The sequence below is a fragment of the Zonotrichia albicollis genome, chromosome Z, assembly GCF_047830755.1.
Source record: "Zonotrichia albicollis isolate bZonAlb1 chromosome Z, bZonAlb1.hap1, whole genome shotgun sequence".
Classification (NCBI taxonomy): Eukaryota; Metazoa; Chordata; class Aves; order Passeriformes; family Passerellidae; genus Zonotrichia; species Zonotrichia albicollis.
In genome coordinates, this window is record NC_133860.1 from 4,514,147 (window position 1) to 4,539,183 (window position 25,037).

A 25,037-nucleotide genomic window follows, 5' to 3' on the forward strand; every position below is an offset into this window, starting at 1 on the left:
AAGAACGTTCCTAAAGCACTCCCCACACACAAGGTCCTCGTTTGAAGGGTCTTAAAGATAAGGGAACGAGCTTTGGACACAGAAAGATGTGAAATGCACTAACATTATGGATTACCCCAGGACATTCTATAAACTGTTTAATGAATTACACTCACCCTTGTACATGGTGACCGATATAGTGTGGGTGATGTTCCTTATGAAGCAATCCAAGTATAATTCAATAACTTATTAAATCAAATAAAGAATGTGTCTAAATTATGTTAGCTATTTAAGAATGGGACATACTTTTTCCTCTACACTTAATATTGTTTCTTAATGTAACTAAGCAGATTTAAATTCTATGGGGCCAAACTGTTTCACCTAGGTCCTCAAAAAGTAACTTTAAGGTCTAATTAAAAACATCTGTATGGTCTTCTCCATGACTTGGAAGAGAAATAGTAAGTGTGAAAGGAAACAACCAAAGCCCTTTACTGCTGGGTTTGCTTTGAAAAATTCATACGTGTGCAGCTTAGTTTATACCTTAGCTCCATGTGATTTCAAAAGTGGCAAGAATGGACAATCACCATTCTTCACTCTCTAACAGAATTTCTTTGAAGTAGTTTCACACAGAATCATGAAATCTGAGTTCTGTTTAAACTACTACCATGAACGAACCCCTTGCAACTCTAAGCAAGCCATGATTTGCCAGCCACCTGAATGTTTCTTCAGGTTTATTCATAACTCCATTTTTTTATTCTTCCAAAGGACAGCCCCAAACACCTTTGGAGAGATCCCTTTTGAGCATTTTCTACAGCAAAGTGTAGAGCCCATAATATGCAACAAATCCTCTGAGTCCCACAGGAAGCAGAGATGTAAGGTCTAAGTGTGGTGGGTTGACTGTGGCTGGATGCCAGGCACCCACCAAAGCTGTTCTGTCACTCCCCTCTGCAACTGGACAGGGGAAAGAAAATATAACGAAGGGTTCATGGGTTAAGGTCAGGAGGAGGAGAGATCACTCACCAATTACCATTACAGGAAAAAGAGACTCAGCTTGGGAATATTAATGTAATTTATTGCTACCACAATCAGAGCAGAATAATGAGAAGTAGAATAAATCTTAAAACTACCTCCACTTTTCTCTCCTTCCAAAGCTCTACTTCCAGTACTTCAACAGTGCAGGGAGATGGGGAATGGGGGTTACAGTCAGGTCATCACAGGTTGTCCTTGCCACTGCTCAGGAAGAAGAGTCCTTTCCCTGCTCCAGCATGGGGTCCCTCCCACAGGAGACAGTCCTTGACAAATTTCTCTACCCTGAGTCCATCCCGTAGGCAGCAATTCTCCACGGACTGCTGCAATATGGGTCACTCTTCTGCAGAGTACATTCCTTTAGGCACAGGCTCCTCCAGACTGGGTCCCTTGCAGGGTTAAGTCCTTCCAGGAAGGCTGCTACAGCAAGGTCTCCTCTCTTCATGGGTCTGCAGATCCCTGCCAGGACCATGCTCCAGCATGGGTTTTCCACAGAATCACAGCCTCTCCTCAGGCAGGCACCCTTTCCAGCTTGGGTCTCCTTCCCAGGCTGCAGGTGTGGCATCTCCATGCAGGGGCACAGCTGCTTCAGCGTGGTCTTCATCTGGGGCTACAGAGAAATCTCAGCTCTGGCTCCTGGAACACCTTCTCCCCCTCCTTCTCCACTGACTTTGATGTCTGCAAAGCTATTCCTCTCACATATTTTCATTTCATTTTCCCCTGGCCACAAAAACATTTGTGCAATATCTTTTTTTTTTTATTTCCTTCCTGAATACATTACCACAGAGGCATTACCATCACTGCTGGTGGGCTCAGCCATGGCCAGTGTTGGGTTCATCCTGGCTGGTATTGGCTCTGCCAAACACAGGAGAAGCTTCCAGGAGCTTCTCATAGAAGCCAGCTCTGTAGCCCACCCCTTCCAAAACCCGGCTATGCAAAGACATTACAGTAAATACAACTTTGGAAGCCTTGTAGAGAAAAGTGATGGTTAGGATTTGCTAGCGTGAGGTAAATGCTGCATGGACTCAGTTCCCAGTGGAGCAAGGTTGACACAATGTATGTGGATGAGAATGAATGAGGAGCAGAGGTGATGCTGTGGGAGAAGAGGGTGCTCAACTGTGTGCAAAGTGGATGCTGGATTGTAGTCCGGGTTTTCAACTTAGATTTTGTCCCGAAGGCTGCGCTACAACACAGCTGAAATTCCACCACTTAAGCTAGGTGTTTGTGTTTGACTTCACGGATAGGCTTCTGAAGAAAATTGCAACCTCAGCTACAAAAATTTGCCAGGACAGTTGATCAGGCTTTGCTGTGCTTTATGGAGGAAAATACAGGAATATGGGAAAATAAACTGCAAGATTATGCAAACAATATGCAACATGCATTTTGTTTACAGTTTGAAATATCTGTGTGTCAGTGGAAAATTTTATGTTGTTTATTTTATGTTGATGTGTGGATTAGTGATAAAGTTGCAGGACAGATCATCTAGGCAAAATATAATCCTGACAAAATGAAAGAAGCACCTGTGCCCGAAGTATTCAAGAACCAAATTCATCCTAGAGCAATGTGGTATGGAATTAAAAAGTCGGTGTTGTGCAGCAGCATCTAGGACACATCCACATGGTACAGAGTGGAGTCTGTCTCTACTCAGATGTAATCTGCTGGCAGATTAAGAGGCAAAGTTAGCATAAAGATTTTGGACAAATAGTGCATACTGCATACTGCTTTGTTCTGTTTCTGTTTTCTTCTGTGGTAGGAATACTGTGCATTTACTGATAACTACTAGGAAAGTTCCAAAAGTAAGAAGCATGTCCAGACTGCCCCTGCCTGGACTTACAAGAGGTCAAGCACTGGGACCAATTTCCAAGGAGGGCAATGGTTTTTGTATGGATTTACTGATTTTTCTGTTGAGCTGCATGCAGGAGTACCAATGCCCACCCATGAACCATGTTGGAGCAGCTGTGAGCTGAGGAGTCTGCAGGAACTAGAGCTGGAACTGGGAGAAAGAGTAGGAGAAATAAGATATAAAAATAAACACACACAAGCTAGGGAGCAGGAATGACCAGTCCTTGGGCAGGCAAGGGCATGATGATGCTGAGACCTGCATCAGGAGAAGGCAAGGAGGCAGGGAGAGGCCCCAAAGCCCAGGTGCAGGTGTGCTGGGGTAACGGGTGTGGATTGAGCTTTCAAGTAGAAATGTGCCCTAAATCTCCCGGAAATTAGTTTCAGAGCAGTTGGCTTCGTCATCTCAGTAGTTCTTTGAATATAGTCCTCTGTGTGCAATTTAGATAGATTTGAAAATTAGAATTTATGGCATATAGAAAAGCAATAAATGGTTGTTTTAGCACTCTGACTTGCAATTAAATGTGACTTAAGGACCAGTGAGGTATCAGTTTTATCTGCATGATCAGCAAATGCATGTTTGACTGGTTCAGGAGAAGTTGAGGTAAATGGTAGGTTAATGTACAGCTGTAGCAGTCTGATAGTGCAGTGTTTTTATTGATTGTCTCAGTAAATGCACCAGGGTATTAAGTTTGCTTGTCACAGTGCTCAGTGCCTGGGGTAGTTGAGCAAGTTACTTTTCCACTGAGTTGACCCCCAAGTCCCAGAGTCTTTCAATCAAACTCTTTAGATTTCATACACTGGCAATTCCTTTCCTTTTCTAATGGGCTGTATTAAAGAAAATGTGTCACCTTTTGCACCATGTAATACTAAATCAGATCAGAATTCATGCACAATTATGTCAGTGGAAATATAATATTACAGACCTGCTTATCTCAAGATAGCACATGGAAAAATAAACTTCCACAGCTGAGAGATTTCCTTGATTCTGCAGATAAGTTATTTGTAAGTAATTGAGCTGAGAAATGTATAAGGATTATTTTAATACATATAAAATATATATAGGAAAAATTACTAATAAAGATTTAAGTATTGTTTTTTTCTTCTTTTTATTTCTCATATTTCCTTTCTCTTTTCTATATTTTTTTGGCCTGCTGAGGTGCTAAGGTAACTAAGTCCAGGATGGGAAAAACAGCTTTACAGAGTTATCCTAGTAAACTATTTTTGTTCTGAAGGCTAACAGCTTTAGAAAATCAAAATGGATACCACTCCTTTACATGATGTCATAGATACTTTAATGCCAGAGTAACAGAGAGCTCTGAGAGAAAAGAATTTTATTGAAAAAGTATTGCTTTTGGTTAGTCTTTAGCAGAGTGAATAAGTCGGAACAGCATTGCTAATCTGAAGCTTTCTTGCAATCAGTAATTTAAGATCAATTGCTCAGCAGATGTGTGTTTTAGTATTTTACACAAAAGAATGGTACAATTGCTTCTACCCTCAATGTAGCCAGTGCCTTGCTATGCCTTTAATGCATGGTATTATCTATAATTCAGAATTAACTATGGAAAAGCCATTTGTTGACCTTTACTTACTGTTTGAGTAAAAATTTAGATACCAACAGGAGAAGAAGAGTAGATGGAAATTCTTTCCCACTGCTAATTTGTAGTTGGATTTTTTATATTTGTAGCAAATTTGAAATTTGTGCATGTGTTCACACCAAAACATCTTCTTTTGTATTTTCTGTATTCATAGGACTCCCTTCCTTCCCACTCTCAAAGAACTAATGCTGACTGAATATTTTAGATCAATACATAGCATATAGTGAAGATCAAGAAACAGTTTACTCAGCTGTTTTTCTGAAGTATAATACACACCCCTGCATCCCTGCATTTGATAGAAGAATGGTTTGCATAGTAATAGTTGTGGTTACTGTATACTCTATTAAGATTAAGATTTTATTGTCTGTTCAAGGAGTGCTTGAAGCTGCATTATCAAAAATTACATTATGTAATAAGAGTCAGTTTGTCGCTAAATAATTGTTTCAAGCAGTTCTTACGTTGTGTAATCCTTTTCACTCATTTACCTCAGGATATATTAATTCAGAAGAAAATGCATTTTAACACCTTGATGTTTTTAGAAAGAAGAACTTCATGCTGAATTTTGAAGTCTTAATGCATAAATACAGAAATGTCATTCCCTGAAAGTGCTAAAGATTTTTTTTTCCCCAGTGAAATGTTGTCTGTTTATTGAACAGTGGAGTTTCTTCGTTTTTGAGACTGGCTGCCTTTGAAAGGTCCCACAGCAGTTTGGTCTGTGGCCATGTTTTCCTCTGATGTCAGTTAGAGTTTTTAGAACTACCATAATGCCAAAAAGGTCCAATCAAAAACTATCAGATTGAAAAGCCGCACTTCACACTGTTGAAACTCCCCAAAGGAATTTGGTGAATATCACATCTGTTTACAAATCTTTGAATGTGTATTTTTGAATGTGGTCAAATGACAGCACCCTCCTTGGGAGCCTGCTGGGAGAATAATATAGGGAAAGTTCAGTCAATTTCGCAATTCAAAATTAATGCTTTGATTAGGACCTCAGTTGTCACTGCAGATAAACGCTATCTATTGAGTTTTTAAATATACCATTGGCTATTAAAAGCAGGTCAGCATTACAGTGCAAGGAAAAGTAGAACAAAATACAAGGTTTGATGAAAAAATTTTATTTTTTTTCTGGATTACCAAATCACAGTAGTTATAAAATATAGATAATAATTTTGTAGGGTTGGAGTAATTAATTTTTCATAATCTGAACATGAAAAACATTCAGAAAAAATAGTATTACCTTTTAAAAAACCCTAAAATAAAAGAATCTGCAGTATGTGACATATTACACCATATTCTTATTTCAGTGTTCCTTAACATTTTGAAAAAGGTAATTTTGAGGATGATGTCTATAATGGCTTCCGGAAAGTTAGAAAGTATGTATTTAATCAAGGATAAAACTTTAGTTTCACAGAACACTGTTAAAATCATGCTCTTACAATATCTTACTTTGCTTTTCCCATCATAGGTGGAGGGGGCTTAGTCAAGGATTGTAGTTGGATTTTTTATATTTGTAGAACATTTGAAATTTGTGCATGTGTTCACACCAAAACATCTTCTTTTGTATTTTCTGTATTCATAGGACTACTTTCCTTCCCACTCTCAAAGAACTAATGCTGACTGAATATTTTAGATCAATACACAGCATATAGTGAAGATCAAGAAACAGCACTCCAACACTGCTATACTACCTTGACCTTCCTGAAATTTTGTTCTTTCCCTTTAGAGATGTTGATAACACCCAGGCATTATGCTTTTCTTCAGGTCTCAATATCACTTTTGGAGTTGTATCCCAAAAAAATCTAAGGACACAAGGCAGGAGCATAGCCAGAGCTCTGACACAAGCTTACAAAGTATGATATGCTAAACACATTACCTGTTTTTGGGACACTGAAAAGTGTTTCTGCTTAGGAAAGCTTTATTTTCTTCTATTTCTGCCTTTTTTTCCCCCCAAATAATTCATCCTACTCTTATGTTCTCAGAGAAAATTGAAACTCTGAATATATACACTAAATTATCTCCACCATAAACTACATATACTTCACAGCATTTAGTTGTTTTACAGGTTGAGATGCTTATTTAAACCTCTTCAGTGGTGGCTAAGGTTTTTAAAATGTTGATTGAAAATAGTAACTGTAAGGAAAATTGAATGTGGTGTGGATGAGATTAAAACACAGTGCTGCAAAAGACAAACCTTCTGTTTTGCTCCATAAGATTAGTCATGGTGGGGAGGGGAAAGCTCAGTGCAACTCTGCCACTGAAATCAGCCAGGGGATTTATACAATATAAATGGGAAATAAAAAGAGTTGGAAACACATGGCCATGCAGAAGGGTGTAATAGGTAATAGCCTCTTGCTACTGAGCAGATCTCAACCCTTCTGATGCTGGAGTCATCTACTCTAGAGAAGATAATTGTTTTTCTGCCCCCTGTTTCAAGGTAGACTCATCCTCTGGGGATGCTGGGACCCAGCAGGCTCTGCTCTGTCAGGTGCCTCCTTCCCTTCCTAGGACAAACAAGAAAAAAAGTCTTAATGATGGTAATTATTTATTAATATTAATAATATTACATGTTAATGTCAATTAATTGTCAATAGAGCTCCTAATAAAGAGCTTTATCCATCTGTCTGTGGTGGGGAGCAATCTCAAAGACAGCCCTGGAAGGGTGCCCAGTCAGGTTGTGCTATCCTTAGGAGTCAGGGGATTTTCCCTACATTCCCTTTGTATTATTGTAACATAAGAGGGGTGTCTTCCAGATACTGGAGGGAAATGCCTTGCATACTACACACGTCTGTGCTCCTTTGGTTTTGAGTAAGGCTAGTTAGTGAACTCTCTTGGTTTGTCTCCCTTGTAGCATCATATTAATATTTCCCACCACATTAGTATTTTCAGCTGCACAGGAATCAAGAGCATTAAAGTCAAAACAAAGGTGGTGAGATTTTGGGGCCAAGGCAGTGCAGGAGGGTGCCCGGTGGGAGTTGTGTGCTCAGGAGTGCCAGCTTCCACAGAGCTTGGAGTCTGATATCTCAGGAGGAGGAAGAAATTACTGCACAGTACAGAGGTACTGTAGTTAGCTGATTTCTGCCTAAAAAATAAGCAACCCCAAACACCCCTGCACCACCACCACCCCGCCCTCCCCACTTCTGTATTTTGATATGTAAAACAAAGGTTCTTATGTGATATTCAGTTTGTGATAGGGTTGAAGATATTTAGGTATTAAGATTTCTTCTCTTCCCCGAGAACACCAGAGCTCTTCTTACATATTTGGTTTGCACATACTGTTGTACAACTGTATAGTAAAAATTAATCTATTTCAACCTGTGGATTGGCAGAGTTCACCTGAAGGAAACATAAAATAGGTCTTACAACATCAGGATTGGCGCAAGTGATTAGTGTTGCAACCATGGGCATGTCAGATGTTCTCTTAGTCTCAGTTTTCGTAACCAGAAAAAAAATAAACAATATAATTACACATTTACTCACCTATGATGGGAATGGTTAGCTGAAAGTGTATTTGTAAGGCATTTTCCTTCTAAAAGAAATCAGTGCTGTCACTGGAAAACATTTTTGTGACCCTTTTTGTTCAGAAAGTTCATAGGAAATTTATTTTTACTATAAGGTTAAGGTGTTTTCATATCTGTACAATCCTCTATAGAAAGTACACAACAGTGTACTATAGTACTTCTCAGTATTTTTGTCTAGGCTAAAATGTCAGAAGTTTCATGATTCTGTCTACTGATTTCTTGTTCTACTACTACTCCTCTGAAATGTTTTAACAAATGTGCAAGTGCCTCAAATAGTAAATAGGAAAGGCTTCAGCTCATAGAATCATTAGAATAGTTTAGGTCAAAAAGGACGTTTAAGATCATGCATGTGTATATTGTCTATACCTAATTTTCATAGTAAGTGTTGCTCTGTATTCTGACTTAAACTTGTGTTCAAGTTGTAAAAGATATTTTTGAAGTGCCATATTTTTGTGTGAAATGATGGATAGTTGTCCTACCTAGTACCTTTCCTACTAGGAAAATGATGCCATATGTATTTAATTCTGTTGTTGGTTTTATTAAGTTCTTCATACTAATGCTGCTTTGTCAGCAATGTCCACTGGTGAGTTTTTCATTGAATGGAAAAAAGAAATGCACTTTTATCAGCTTTATTTCTGCCTTTCAAGTTGTTAGAACATTGCTCTCTACAGTCTTACGAGAGTAATTAAGAGTCTCAATTTACTCTCTCTAAACCATTCATTATTTTGAGTATCTTGATTATATTCATTCATCTTTGTAAATTAAAATGTCCTAGTACTTTTTGTTGCTCATCATCTTCATTTTCCTCACATAATTTTCATTATTTCAAATATCATGTCTGCTTTTCTGAATCTGATTTTTTATTTTTATTTTTTAATTTGGATTCAGTACTTTAGCTGAAATTATTAGGCTTATACAATGGCACTCAGTAAACTACTAGTGTTAGTAATTCGGTTAACTTTACTATATTCTTCAGAAGTTTGACATCACATCTTTAAGTAATTCTGTCAGCTCCAAACTGGGCATCTCAACCTTCCTTCTTTTTGATCTAGATTTATAAATATGTTGAACATCATCTCAATTATTTTTACAATTAATTGTTCAGTGTACATATGTATATATAATATGCTCTTTTACTTCTTTCTTCTTGCATAATTAATTTGATATCCTTTTTCTTTTAGCAACAGCCTAACATTTATTTTAAGCACAATGTAAATTATCATTTGCCTTCTCATTGTTTATTTGACTGCTTTAAAATTCTGAAAAGTTTCAAGAACTTTGTAATAACTAATTTGCAAATTTCAGTGTATGGTACTAAGAACTCAAAACAACCTACCCATGGACCTTGGATTTAAGATTTAATGGTTATTTCTTGCGTGTGTATACATTGTGGAAGACCATGGTGAAGTTTCCATAGGGTTTGTCTGCTTCAAATCCAGTTTTGGTAAAAGAAGTTACAGAAAAAAATCAACAGAATTAATAATAACAAATTATCAGGACTGGATGATGTTTGCCTTAAAAAAAGCTCTGAAGGAACCTGGGGGGAAACAGTTGAAACACTAACAGTGGTGTGGGTTCTTGAAGCTTATGGAGGTCCAACATAAGAGTGGGCAAACTCAGGGAAGGAAAAGCCATTGAGAGTAACTTGGAACAAACAGCGGTGGAAACTCCCGCCCCACCATTCTCTGAAAGTCTGAGAAATACTTTGAGAAGTTGGTATAACTGTTTGACCTTAACGTGCTCATTTCTCTTGGCTGTTCTGTTTCTGCACAAGTCCACCCCATGTTGTGCATGAGCCATCCTTCCATCTGTTTGATAGCAAAGAATTGTGCTAAAATAGAAAGGGCTATTTTTAAGTATCACACAAAGCTGCCGCTTTTCAAAACGCTGTTTTAATCCAGTGGAGTTGCTTATTATAGCCTCTCAGATAATTGTTGTGCCACAAAGTCTAAGCACCTCAAGTGTCTGTATGTTTAATCCCAAACTGTCAGACTAGAATAGCACAGTTTTCTAGAAGAATGGCACTTGTTCCCTTCCATGTTTTCTCTGGGAAAAGCTTGAATATGGTATTACCTCCTAGCCAGTTGTTTCTGTGATAAAAATTTCACATCCCTTCTCCCTGCTTACTTAGTATTGCTGTGCCCTAGATATGACAAAGCACAGATCCAGGAGAAATAATGAAATCTACGGAAAGCAGTCACAAAGGAGGAAAAAAGATATTTTACATTAGCAGCCTTATTCCCTGCTGTTGTTGGACTGCAACTGGGTACTCAGTTTGCAGCCAAGGTTGAAAAGCCTTTCAACTTTATTTACTAGAAAATAAATAATACAAAGACTACTGAAAATTGACAAAGAGAGCTGTCATTGAATTCTTTCAGTGTGGCTGCTGGTTGTTGCTTTTCTGAGTATCACAAAAGCAAGCAATGAGCTTAAAATTTTGGAAGAAACAAGCTTTTTAAGTATGGAGGGCTAATTTGTCCTCTCTGCTGAAAAGGCCTATGTGAATAAAATAAGCTATCCTAAACAGTTTGCACCTTGTTAGGGATGATGCACTACACAACACGCACCATCAGAGCAGCAGTAGTGGAGCTGGAGAAGCAGGAGATGGCACAGTGCTTCTGCATCTGTGGACAGCTGGTGCCAGCAAACCTTTGAAGCTGATGCCTTCCTACATGGATCCCTGGCAGTTGTGAAAATGATGGAAAAGGCTCAGGAATTTAGGAAAGGAGAGAGGGTCTTCAATTCTCTTTACAATTTCCTGTTTTCTCAACTGAAAATAATTCCGTGTTCAAAAGCATCCCCTTTGAGCAGGGATGCATCATGGGTTGAATGCCAGCTCTTTTGCAGCTTTTCAGGCTAAGTGCTGTTGGGTGCCCCTTTTTGCTCATTCTAAAATCTGTCTCATTCATTCATTTCCTTAATGTCCAATATTCACTCTGAATTGTTACAAAGCAATGAATTGTTAGTTTGCTGTCAGCTGCAGGTTTCCCAGCCCTCCTCATCTGTTATTTGTATATCTGTTGATCTTGGTACTTTAAAGTTTTCAAATAGGCACTATGCAAGTTAGGAGATGATGGGAAAAAAAGGTAAATTGGGGAAATACATGTCACATGGTGACTGGGTAAAGTCCTTTGCTTATTTGTTTCTTCAGGAAAACAGATAAATTCTGTTTGATGCTTATTTTTTATCTTAGGTATATCTCTGCAGGGTTTTTTTTCTTCTTTAGCTGCAAGATTTAGTATAAATAGTATCATCTGTGACCCAGTATGCTTCCTGTGTCATGAGTGCTCAGTAGCCCAGTTAGTCATTCACGAAGAATGACAGCTGTTTGTATTTCCTGCCATTTGTTTTATTCAGCTGTCATTCCAACATTGAAGTAATCATATGGTTTTTTGTATTTATTTTAACAACATTTTCCTTTCCTTTTTCCTTCTAAAGCAGCTCCATTCATTATTAGTTCAAGTCAGCAAATCTTATTATTCAATTTTAGAAGGTAATTCACTTTAAGTCACTGAAGACAAGCTAGTAGCTTTTTCTACATGTTTTATTGTGAAGTAACATCCATGCAGTTCACAGTGAAAGCCTTTCCCTAAGCTACAAATATTTGTTCTTCTTGGAAAAAATAGACATTTGAGCAAATAAATGCCTTTGAGCTACTCTTTTTCTTTCTGATATTGTAGTCTGCAGTACATCAGCTGAATGTGAGCGCCTCTCACGGTTTTTAGTCAGAGTTTGATTTATTGTGGTCCAACATAAATATGTACATTTTTACTTCTGAGAAATTAGCATGCTGAAGCATATTTAAAACGAATGTAGAACAGACTATTGTAATGGGCAGATATTAAAATAACATTGTTACAAATTACCTTTTGGGTTGATTTTTGCATATTCATTATACCACCACCATCTTCACTACATGGCTCAGATTTAGATCTTTTCTAAAATGTCAGTAATTCCTAACAAATTAAAAGGGGTGGGATTTGGTTTGTGGTTTTGGGGTTTTTTTCCTTCATATTGTTTTTTGTGTGTCTGTTGGGGATTTTTGGGGGATTTTCTTGGGTTTTTGTGGAGTTTTTTTGTTGGGTTGGGGGTTTTGTGTCATTATTTTGGGGGTTTTTATTTTGTTTTGCTTTGGGGGTATTTTTTCTCATTTCAGCGAAGTAAGCATAGAAAGAAAATGGGCAATGGAGTGCTTTCAGGTTGTTCTCAAGGTTTTCTTAAACTATATGCTAGAATTCTTGATTCACTCATCATTCCCTGCCCACTGTACATTCCTAGGGTTATTTTCTAGATGCTGCTGTTTTCTTCCATTTTATATTGCTTAGCCTCAAATGCCAAACTATTTTTCTTCACTATGTAATTTTCCAAAAGCAGAGTTTGAACATATATCCAGGGGAATCATGTAAAAAAGGAGTGTGTTTTAATGGCTTGTTTTCTTTCTTTCATCAATTTATCAGCTTGATACATTCCTTAGATAACTCTGCCTGCTGTTTGAAATGTGTGTTTATATGTCCACTGTCTTTAGAACATCATGTAATCTTTCCTGCTCTAGACATTGTAGGATTTCTTCTGAGCTAAAATAACAGAGCCAATGATTATGATAATGTAATTTTTCTTTTTGATTTTGAATATTCATGGTTGTTTTGACCATCCTTTTCAATCCCAAAGAGCCTTCAAGATGACTTTGTAATGCATTCAACTCATAATAACAATGCCAGTCAGATTTCACATACTGCTATTTTTGTCTTCATTGCTCTATGTTCATGTTTGGAATTAAGTTTTGCATATAATCTACACTTGCTGGTTTAGCTGAACTACAGTATGGTATTTTTCTTTTCCAGATCATATTCCTAATGATTGATCACTTGACAACAATCAAGTATTTAAGATTCTAGAGTTTGTCCTTCAAACAAACTCTGGAACTGGTGTAGGCCATCTCTGCTCTGTTGACCTCAGAATATGAAGCAATATGTAGCCACTAAGAATTTTATCTCTCTGTGCACTTGCTCTTTACAAATATTGTCCCCAGGAAAATGGTTTTGTTTGTTTTTTTCCCCATAGCAACATGCCATCATGCCATTGAGTTAAATCACTGAAATCTAAAACAGACATAAAAAAGTTTAGATTAGTTGTTCTGAAGGAGCACTGTTTGGGCAGCATGTACCAACAGTAAAGACATTTCTGTAGTTCTCTGCTCAGCAGTCTGCTTGACCAGGCCCAGGCAATTTCATACCATACTGTGCTAGTTAGGTAAGGAAGTTTCAGGGAATGTCTTGTGATTTCTGTGAACCAAAACCATGAGCAGTCCAAGATGTGATCACATGAATTTTGAAATACAAAATTACTTTTTTCTGTGTTTGATATAAAGATGTTGTCAATATGGGGAGTCTGAGAGAGAAACAACAGAGCTGTTTGTTTAGGTGCATGGCATATTAGGAGTTCTAAGATCACAATATCCTGTCAACACAGGATTGGAAAACTTCCAGAGACAGTCAATCTAAATCTGCAGAGTTTGATGCAGAGTGTCCTAGCCCAGTGTGGAGGTCATCTTGAATAGTCAGTTTTGTCCTTTGTGCAAAAGCACATTTAACATTGTAATATTTACAAGGAGAAAATGAAAATTGCTTTCTGCATACACTAAAATATCAAATTAACTTTTACTTCTGCTACATCCAAGAAAGTGTATTTCAGAATTGTAACTGATATTTTAGATTACAAACTCCAGCACTGTACTGTTGCATATCAATTCCCTGCATATCAGTTAGTGACACATATGTGGGCCCTTACTGAAAGATAAATTTTCAGGCTAGTTTTAACTTTCAGAACAGAGTACTGTATTATTTCGATGATTATTTTTTATTATCTTATAGATAATGAGTGGACAACAAAAATGTGTGTGTGCTATTTAGATAAGCGATGATTACAGATTATCTCAATGATTCAGATGTTTTGCTAAGCTCAGTCTTTCAGCATTCCTTTTCTGGTTTCTTTGCCTATTTCTTTCATCCCTACCTGCATGCAGAATTTTTATGCTAGCTGATAGGTCTTGTTTTCATTGCAGCATTCTTCCAGGCTCTTGCATATCAAGATTCTTCTTATTTAAAATAACTCTTTCCAATAAAACTAGCAGGCTCTTTCCTTACATTTTGAGTGTTATTAGACCCTTGAGATTTAACTTTTGTGTCTATGAATCCCTCGCATTTGTATAACAGAACTTAAAGAGCTGCATTAATGACCATCTTATTAATTGCAGTTTTCATTCAGCATAGGGTAAACATTAGAACCACTAGAAATTACAAATTCAACTGTAAAATCATGGCCAAAATTTGTTCTTTAGTAGAATACCAGGACTGTATTCTGACTAAATTAACTATTGCAAACTGCTGATGCACAATATACCATGATTTCTGTGTTTGCCTCTTTTGGATTGCATTGATGTGGCTGGGTACAAAAGAAGTATTAATGAGATCACTGTCAAGCTCCAGTGCTGTTCTGACTCACATAAGATATTCTGTCTTCCCTTCTTTAAGCATAGTCAAAGGGGTGAAGAAAAAGACATCCAAAAGAAGAATTTCAGGTACTTAAAACAATGATCTAAAGCACATTCATTGAGTGCTCAACCCTACAGCACCTTAGTTTTATGAGTTTCCTTCCAAAACAAGGCAAAGAAAGGCAAAACAAAATTTGTGCCTTTTGTTGGCTTTTTGCTCCTGAATCTATCACCATGAACAAACAAGGTTTCACCCTTTTCAAGTAATGTATTTGCTTAGAGTGTATATTAGAGTGTAAATTATATATATTTACTATATAAAAATACCTCATAAAGGTTATGAGTCAGTCTCATATTAGTCAGAAAGGTATCATGAAACAAAAATTATGTTTTTGTTTCTCCCTACTGGATGGCCCTTTGGTGGAATTGCATGTTGCTCTATAAACTGACTCTGTTGCCTCCATGTTTCTGCCTTTTATCTGGAGTGCTGTCCTTACACTATTCAAATGTGCAGTGAAGGAGAGATCAGGAAGGAGCATGTTTTTAAAAAAGCACTGGGTAATGGGATAGGAAGAAAGAGAAAATAAAGAGTACTAGTCAAAAATCTCAATTTAAACATAATTTACATAATTGCCATTACGGTGTTATTTCTTTGCTCTGAAAAGCTTGCAATATCTTCTTTTTCTTTAGAATTATTACTGTAGCTCTTGGCATATTTCCCCCCAATTTTAAATTTATCTTCTAGCTCTGCAGTAGTCCATGAAAAAAATTTAATTCATTACATAGGTGGTACTGCCAAAAAGTCACAGAAGGTTCAAAATTATTTTTATCAACTCTCAGTGTAATGTTTGAGAAGTACAGACTGTTGTAATATTCACACAAAATCACAGAATTCTTAGGGTTGGAAGGCACCTCTGGAGATATCTAGCCCAACCCCACGGCTACGAGCAGGTTATTCATGCTCATAGGCGTGTGTCTTCATAAACAGTGAGTCTGTCCCAATCTGGGAATGTGTCCTAAGATGCAGACACAGGGAGGGCAGGATTCCAAAATACCCCAAGTGAGTTTAAGACACAAAGGAGGTCAAATGTTGATAATCAAAATTATAATACTCACTATCAAAGAAAGAGCAAGAAAGAAAACAGAAAAGTAGCTACAGAAAGGTAGGTAATTACCACCAAGAATCTGTGGCATCCTGTGAAGATCCTCCTTCCTTTCTCTATTGGTGAGGAGGGCTCTAACAAACTTGCTGTGCACTCACTTATATAGAGTCTAAGAGGTGCTTTATGGCAGCAGCTGGGCAGCTCCACTCCAGCTTGGGACCATGGACACGGTATTCACGGGATATTCCCGTGATAGGGGATAGTTAGCTGGCCCTGCACTTCACTTACCTTTAACAGCAGGGCCAGCAGCATTCACTGCCACTGTCAAAGCTCATGGCCCCTTATCACACCAGGTCTTCAGCTGCAGATCTTATCAAAGGCTGGGCAATGGTGAAAAAAGTCTGTTTAACAGTCCTTTACTGAGTCTTCAGTATTTTCTTCCACATGTTTATATAATTTCTGTTGTTCCTATTATCTGCTATTTTAAATATGGACTCTTACTAGTCAATAACATTTTATGGCTTCTATATTTAATAATCATGACCACAAATACAATTTCTCTCTGTAAAACTCTACTCTTCATTATTATGTGGTTTTCTCCATATTTTATAATCCTCAGCCTGATTTCCAATTAGGAATGAGCCTAATTTTCAGACCTCATCACCATGCACACATAAAGACACGTGCTAGCACAAAGATTTTTAAGATGATATATTGAGCATTTGTAGACAGCTGATAGTATCTGAAAAATGTGGTCACTTAAGGTGTGGTGCCCAGTAATATGGGTGAAGTTGAGGACCCAAGTTTAAAAACTCATTTCTGGTTATCTACATAACCCACAGATTTGATGTCTGAGGTGAAATGGTGCCAGTGCTTTAAGGAAACCTGTTCCTGCTGGTCCTTTTCAGAGTGGAAGGAGTACCAAGCAGGTTTTCTATTTTGCTGATGCTGAAAAGAGAAGATATGCAGGTACCTGTCTGCTGGACATGCTATCTGTCACTATTTGAAATAGGTGAAAATCTCAAGAGTTACAATCTGTTTTACTGAAAGGGTGGGGACTTCTGAATCATTAAGGTTCCATTGAGAAGGTTTAATATCTCCAAGAGTCTTCCCATACCTTTTCAATTCAAGAATTGGGAAGAATAATATGATTAAGCTGCTCTGTGAGTGATAGCCTGCAAGGGGGAAAGATAGTTAAAATAACCTGACTCTCAGCTCCTGCACCTCTCCAGTTCCTGTAGCTTTACCTCAAGACCTGCTTCCACAGTCAGCTTTAAGATAACAATATCATCATGGTTGTCTGTCCTCCTATTTACCTAAGAATTTGATTGTAGCTGTGTAGCAAAGACACACAGACCTTCTTGCTTGCTCTGAAGAAGATTATTTACTGCAGCAAACCAAGCCTTTCTATGCTCTAAACTTAACCAAGCCCAGCGTGCATTGGCTGCCTGGCACTGCAGTGTCACTCTTCATGTGTCCCTTTACCCAAGCAGCTCTCTGCAGCTCTCTGATCTGCAGTGTCCATGCCTCTCCCCAAGCAATCACCTCCCCACACACATAGCAGCCACATGCCAGCCATGCAACCTGTTCCCTGGTTATAGGAATTGTTTTTCACCTCTCCACAAGTTGAACCTTTCCCAGAGTGCTTTGTGTTGCTTGCCAGAAGTGAACAGGATTTCTGTCTCCCACATTTGAAAAAATAAAAACTTAACTGGGTGTCCGTCACCAGATCTGTGGCCTTTTGATAGAGATTCAGAGGACTTTAGGGAGATCAAAGGCCTCCAGAGCTGAAACAGTATTGGCTTACTGTCTTCTTCTTTGTGGGCTTCACAGACAGCAGTGGTTAGGTTTTGGAAGGTAATTACTGAGGTGGGGTTTTGAGCAGTGGCCACACAAAAACCTGCTGGTCTGTATCTGTAAGTTTTTCTGAGCAGTACTAATGACTCCTGCCAGCGCAGGACTAATGCATTAACTACCAGCTACTTCTGGGTCTATTTCATCAGTCCACAAAGGAAGTCTGCCACAGTGTTAGAGCCCAGAGTCTCCTGCTGAGGGGTGATGTCGGTGCCTATTTATGGACTTTACTTTGGACACCGATTATTAGTTGAAATAATCTGAAGAGTTTTCTCACAGAAGCTTCTGTTTAAGCAATAGAGATTTTTTGGCTTGTTACTACAAGTCAAAGATGATTAGAGGGGTTCTTCACTCATAGCAGAAGGGCTATACTTTTGCCTTTGCAGCCACAGGTTTTCAGAGCCTAGAAAGGTTGATGTTCAAGGTGTTTTTGGATGCCCATGTGTAGGGGAAGGGGTCAGGCCTTGCCTGGTGGGGCAGTGAACTGCCCCACACTCCCCACTCTTAAGAGACAGTATCCTGCCCTTCAGCATTTCCTTTTTTTCTCAAAACTCTCTTCTTATGATCTGTGTCTTTCTCTCCAAATTAGAAGTTAGTAGTAGGACAGTTATCCACCATAAAATGTTCAGAGTTTTATTCTCCGTATTTAAAACTTTTTTTTTCTTTGTTTTTTCCCTTGTTTCTGGCTTAAACCCATTACCTTTACCAGAGTATAATTTTGAGTCAGGCTTATTTATTTCTCTCACTTTGCCAGTCATTTGAAATGTTTGGTTTTCAAATGCACTTTCACTTGGAGAGGAGAGAGGTTTAGGATTACAGGTATAATCCTTTCCTAAATCAACCTATTTTGTCATGGGGTTGGAAGAACAGTGTGTTGAATAAAAAGACTCACATAACATAGATTTTATTTAGGGATTTGTGTAAATTAGCTTGACATAGTTTAGAGCTAGTAATTTACTTTGTTTTGCTTTGGTTTCACCAAAAGGAAGATACAGTTCTGGCTGAAAATCAGTATGTAAATGTTAAGTACTACTATTCAGCAAACAGCATATCAATCTTTAATTTCCAATTTCCTGTGAAAGAGAAGTAGGACATCTTCTCAGACTTTACTTTGGGTTCATACCCTTTTTACAATTCAGGTCATACTATCAGTATCAATTTGACTCTGCTTTCACAGTTTGTGAAAAGCTCACATGGCTCACAACCATGCCCTAGCAAATCTCTTGCTTTTCAGATACCTTAAGCCTACTGCAAACAAATAAAACACACAAATGAAGTAGTAATAAAGCTTTGTATTAAGCTTTGTTAGCTTTGTATTATACATTTCATCTACTATTTAAATGTCAATTATGTCCAGAAAATTGGCAGTTGTAGTCATGCAAATGATGAAATTGATTCCAGTCAATTCCAGTCACAGCCCATATTCAAGGCCCCAGACCTCTCTTGCTGAGTCCCTTAAAGAGGCTTATGGGTTGTTTTTTTCTTTTACCCAGAGTTAGATGAGAAAAGAGAAATACCAACAAAATATTTCTCAAGAGTCAAAACAACAAAAACTTTACTGACAACTTCAGAAAGTCAGGGAACTTTGTTAAAAGTTTAAAGCAACGTTGAATCAACACAAAGCATTTCACAAAGCATTAATTTAGCACGCTCCAAGTCCATCCAACTTGACAAACTCCAACCCATTTGATTTTAAGTTACTTAGATTTCATGAAGAAGTAATTGGATGAAAAAGAACAAAGAGAAAGAAGAGATATAGAAAAGAGCAAAAATTACTACCACTGGTTCCAGTGGTCAAGTGCTTGCCTCGTGCTCTAGCGTGAGTAAGCTTAGGCTTTCCTGGGCCCTTCCCCCAGGTGGGACATTGGTATCCACTCTGGGGCCGGGTTAGGGGCTCCAGGGGCAGGTTGGGAACATTTCATCCACTGTGGCCCCTGCAGAGTACAGGCTCTGGGCGCTGGGGTGGATGGCACCACCTCGCCAGGGCAAGGCTTGTCTTACCCCTTATCCCATTCATGCAACTGAAATGTTTCAAGCCACCAGTCTCCTCCTGTCTCTCACACCATCTTTCTCTGGAAAGGAAATGCCAGCAGTGTTTGAAAAATTAATTATTAAGAACCTTTGTTTACTCTAGGTAGCTCATGTATTGTATTTGATAACATGGCATCTTGCTGGAAGAAAATAAGTGCAGTTTTTCCATAGTCCAGCTTATTTTTTGCACAAATATTTGGAGCAGGAAATAAAAAACAGTTAATAGTTGTGGGACGTGTGGGAATAGTTGGAATAGTTTAAGCAAAGAGGAACCATGATTTTTCTGACTGCCTCCTCTTTCCTGTGCTGTTTTGTCTAATCATACCTCAGAGAATGTCAACAAATTTCCTTTAAGCTCAGAAGGTGCAGTAGGTTGGAAATAGTAATCCTTTCTCTCTCTCATTCTGTCTTCACGGTATTTGTGGAAGTGATTTAAAACTGATATATTTTTGATTGTCTGGTTCTGGCTAGGACTGGATGAATTTTTGCAGTAGCCAGGAGGGGGAATGGCTAGAACCTAGAGGTTATTTTCTACCATCTCTGATCATTGTTAGGGGCAGGAGAAAGGGATTCTCTTGCAGGAAGAGGCATTCCTTTAGGTTGACTAAGTGTGGCACTGGCTTCGAGCCTGGCTGTGGGTGGGTCAGGCTCTATGGTGAGCATTTCACATGTAAATCACACTGTCTCTTCTGTACACTTTTGTTTTTGATATTGTCACTTTTGTTCATTTCCTTATCTCATTGCTGTTCCCAGTAAATTGTTTTTATCTCCACCCACGATCTTTTGTGCCTCCAGTACTGGGTGGGGAGGGAGAGGGAGTGAGCATGCACCAGCAGGATTTGGAAAGTCTCAGTGGGAGCACTAAATTGGAGAGTGCCATTCCTAAATCATGACGTGAATAAAGGTACAATTTTATTGTGTAAGACACTTATAAATTAAAACAGCCTCATGACCTTTGAATGTAATACCACTTGAGTTCTGGATATGACACAGGTTTTGTTAGAGTGACATAGTTCTTTTTTCACACAAGTTAATTATAAACCAAAATGAATTTACATGGAGGGCAGAATCTCTTAAAACTGAAGAGACAAGAGGCAATTTTCATATTTAGAAAGCAGAAAAATACCTGTATGGATTATTGTTCATTTCTGCTGTGCAAGGGAGCGTTATACTTGTAAGTATGTGTTTTACATGAGGGAATAGAGCAGATGCCTATTTCCTGATGACAAATGAAGCACGCTGATATATGATGCACATCTTCAGAAGCTGTATACCTGAGGAGAATAATGGCGTCATTGCAAAGGCTTCAAGAATGCAGTAAAGATTAAGGAAATAACTTACATAAATGGCTCTGTGTTGCTGTGCAGCACTGGATCTAGTTGATATCACTGGTTCTGATCCGTTATGGTCATTTTCAGAAAACAAAAATAATTCTTTGTGATATAATAATTATTAATCTTATGTGAAATATAAGGTCTTTCACTTTTCCTAAGGAACTGGTGGTTTTGCTCTGTCTGAAGTGCTTGGTTTATAAATTACACTGAATGACTGAAAGTAGTTTTCTCATCTCTGTCTGTTTCTCTTGTGGTTGTTTTTTAGAAAATCTGTATTCTCTAACTAAATACTTTCAAACATCTTCACAGGTAATCTCGACAGCACCATTTTCAGTGAACCAGTGATGTTGAAACAATTAAATGATAATCTAATTTATTAAGATAGCAAAAATGTCAGCAAAATGAGTGAACAGATATTCTGTCTGATAGTTACAGCATCAGGGAGGAAAAGAAAAATTAAATGCAACATATATTTCTTAGATGTTGAACTTTGGAGTCAATGACAGAGACTGTTGTATGATGTGGTTTGTGATTACAAAAAGTTGAACTTTATTAATGAAATATTGTTCTCAGAGTACAAAATTTTCTTTCCATTTCTTATTTTCAGAAAACAATAATCATGTTCACACTTGCTAGGGTAATACTGCAGCAACCCATTGGAAATGTTGAACAAAACCTTTTGTCTTATCTGTGGTCTGGAAAAAAATGAAGAGAAATTATTTTTTTTCCATGGTGATACTTCATTTTAATCCCATTTAACACAGTATTGTTAGTGGATTTGATGCTGCAAACATGTTTAGATTTAGAGATAGATATTTGGGGGAAAAAGAACAGCTCTCTATAGGAGGTGAGTTTTTCTGGTTTCTTGCTCAATGCCTTCCACCAGAAATGTTTATTTTCCTCTGCTTACATCAGCTCAAGAACCAGCATTTCAATAAAACTGCCTTTACTCCACCTTATGACTCTTGTCACTTGAAAGAGCACACAACGTACAAGGTTGGCACCCTCAGCATGTTTAAAACCTTGAGACTTGGCTTATTCAAATATGTGTTTAGAAACTAATGCAGTGACAGACAAAATTGTGTGGAGCTCAGCATATATACTAAAGCATTTGTGTTGCAATAAGCACTGTTTACAGGACAAGAAATGCTTTTCTTATTGCCAGGTTTTACCAATTCTTTTACATGAATCTGTAACACAGGACCTTTTGAAAATCAACTGATAGCTACAAAATCCTTTTCCTACAGTCAGAAATTCTTTTACTCAACTACTCCTATTATTTTATTTAGGACAGTGAAAAGAAAGGATTTATGAATAGACTTTATGCCATCCAGGAGGTGTGTGTCACTGTCCAGAATATCCTAGATGAAATTGCTTCCTTTGGTGAGAGGATCAAAAAGTAAGTGCTGACACAGGTGTTGGTTTGCTCTCCAATACTCTTTAACATCTTTTTCATGCTGAGATATGTTAGATTTTTACTTACTTATTCCACGGGAGTCCATCGTTCAAACTCACCTATATTTACTTTGCTCTGTGGAGGCCCCTCACTCAGTGGAAATTCTCCTACATTAATTCTGGAGTTTAGAACTATATTAATAGGGTCAAAAATAAAAAGTAAGGGTTTTAAGTAAAAGAGAAAGAGCATGTTGTTATGAGGTTGTTATTTAAAAGCAATAATAAAAAATGCAATTTTGATAAAGGAAATAAGCAGAACTGAATAGGAGTTTCATATTTTAAGGGTGTAAATATGTTCCCTTGCTAGAAGTTTTATTTATTGGTCAGAAAAACCTTTCCTTTAGAGTATTTGTAACACCTAATACATAATATATAAAAATTGCCAACAAATCTGGACATTAAAAAGAGAGGTTCTGAGAGTACTACAGGAAATGTATTGGTGTATTTCTGGCATGATCAATGGACAGCAGCACAAGGTTTATTATTTGAGAGACACCTTCCAGGTGTCAGCTGCAAAAAATGGAGAGGATTGACTTGGTGTTCTGCATCTCAAAAGCCAAGAGCATCTCATCACTACCCAATTTACTTTTGGAAGTTAATTTTAGGAAACCTATGCCTTGGGTGGAGGTCAGTCTGCAGGAACCCTGAGGATCATCTCTAAGGCTGTCCCGTTCAGTTTCAATGAAATGGACATTGCCATTGATTTGTTTAAGAACAAAGTTCCTATTAGGAAAGCCTGGGAAAGTGTTCCCATAGGGACAATTCCAGGCAGGCTGTATTCACAGCAGGAGAGGCAGATGCAAGCATATTGTATCACACAGGTTCTCCAGTTAGAAAAATGAACCAGTCTCTGAAAAATGTCCTTAATCAAGAGGCTATTCGTGGAAGTTGTCTTGATGATTAAGTAGTTCTAATTGTGCATTTTGGAGGTAGGGTTTGTTCTGTTATATACCAGATGAGAGCTACAGAATTTTGTAAACTGAGTGAGACTATAAATCTTTGTAATTTGTTCCTAAAACTATAATGGGAAACCTGTACTGAATGCTGTGTTAACACAGCCCATAAGGAGCTTTGCTAAGTGAGGAGCCAGTGCTCCCACACATCATGGTGTGTCTGTGATCATTGCACAAAGCCGAGTCACAGGAACACGAGCAGACCCTCAACCTTCTGTTCATCCCAAATGCCTACAGAAAAGGGGAAAAGAGCAGGTGTCCCCCGAGGATAAAGAGAGGCATCCTACACTAAGTGACACTAACATAATGCTAATGGAGACATGTCAAAATTGCCAAGGAAATAAGAAGACAAATAAACACAGGAAGTCAGAGCTCATAATGAAAAATATGGCTTGCAATTCAGGTAATTGCAATTATTCATCTAGAGAAGCCAAAATTATGTAATCACGTTGATTGAGAATATAGCTGTAGCAATACTTTAAAGTGTATCATTAAACTATTTAGATTTAAAGCCACATTATCCTTCTGGATATATGTCATGCAACACTTTTGAGATGGCAGTGCCTTCACAAAACAAATACGCCAAGCCAGGCTCCCCTTAACCAACGTTCCCATGGGATGTATGTATAAAATTATCATCTGGTCTTTCTCTCTTCAGTGAACACAGGAGTTGGAGACCCACAGCACCCTCTCCAATATCCATTAACTCACCCTCACACCTCAATTTTGCAAACTGTGGCAGAGTTTTATCAGAATAGAGTCTGGGACCCTTAGTGAGGATATTTTTATCTGTGACTTTTTTTGGAAAGGTAATATCCTGGAACTCTGATGGGATCCCAGAAATTCTCTTTCTTTATTCATAGAAAAATAACCTTTACTTATTTCAAGGTTGTTTGAATATTTTTTTTTTCTTTTGACATCCAGGGGTTTTTTTCTTCCCTCAGCCACTGCTGTTGCATTATCCCTGTCTTCATGGCTAACTTTTCTACCCCCTCTTTTTCCCCCCTTGCCCTCTCCTTATGCACAGGGATGAGTCTCCACCTTTGCATAGCCATGCACTTGCCTTTTCTTTTTCCCCCAGAGCTGGAAGGCACCTGGCTGAGGAGTGCCCCTGTACCTCAGACAGAGGGGAATGTCCCTGTTCAGCCTTTACTCCTTGTGCTATCCTTAAAGTGGAAGAGGGAGCAGATAAAACAAGAAAGCCTTAGCAGTTGTTCTTACAACTATTGTGTCCTACTCTGCCTTGGTGTTGAGAAGGGAATGGAGATTGCCTGTGCGAGTGCATTTGGAGAGTAAGGAGCTCTGTGGGTTTTTCCTGGGGCTGAAACTGGGGTTAGGCACTGAGATTTCCAAAAAGCAGAGCAGTGATTCCCCTGGCAGATATGCACTGCTGGGCCGGGAGAGGTGAAACTCAGCAGGCAAGTGGGCAAAGCTAAGACCTCCTTTCATTTCTGCTGACACTGGATCCAAGCCCAGGCTTTCCCTGATGAATGGCAAATGCATCCATGCTTTCATTAGTAGACTCAGTTTGTTCTTCCTGATGGAAACTGACACTTCTCCCACTGTCCTTTCCTCTTTTATTGGCTCTGTTGGCCTACCTCAGTTCTGACTTTTGTTAATTTTTCTTTAGTACATTCAACTGGACTGTCCCATTCCTGAGCTGGCTGGCAATTGTTGCCCTCTCTGTGTTCACCATCATCCTGTATTTCATTCCACTGAGATACATTGTCCTTGTCTGGGGTAAGTAAAGCCCTTTTAAATTGTCTGTATTGCTTTAAAAACCTGGTTTTTAATGGATGACTTATACTGACACTACTTTTCAGTATTTATGGTCATGAAGCTACCCTATAATGGAAT

The 25,037-nt window shown here is 38.2% G+C and overlaps 1 protein-coding gene across 2 annotated transcripts in view; it reads left to right on the top strand.

Moving 5' to 3' along the window:
* MCTP1 (multiple C2 and transmembrane domain containing 1) overlaps nt 1-25,037 on the top strand; it is a 216,245-nt gene that overhangs the window by 184,781 nt on the left and 6,427 nt on the right. For both annotated transcript variants that reach the window (XM_014268925.3, XM_014268926.3), the window contains 2 exons: nt 22,062-22,171; nt 24,811-24,920. In XM_014268925.3, the coding sequence (XP_014124400.1) occupies nt 22,062-22,171; nt 24,811-24,920 (220 nt within the window). The remainder of the gene's footprint in view (nt 1-22,061; nt 22,172-24,810; nt 24,921-25,037) is intronic.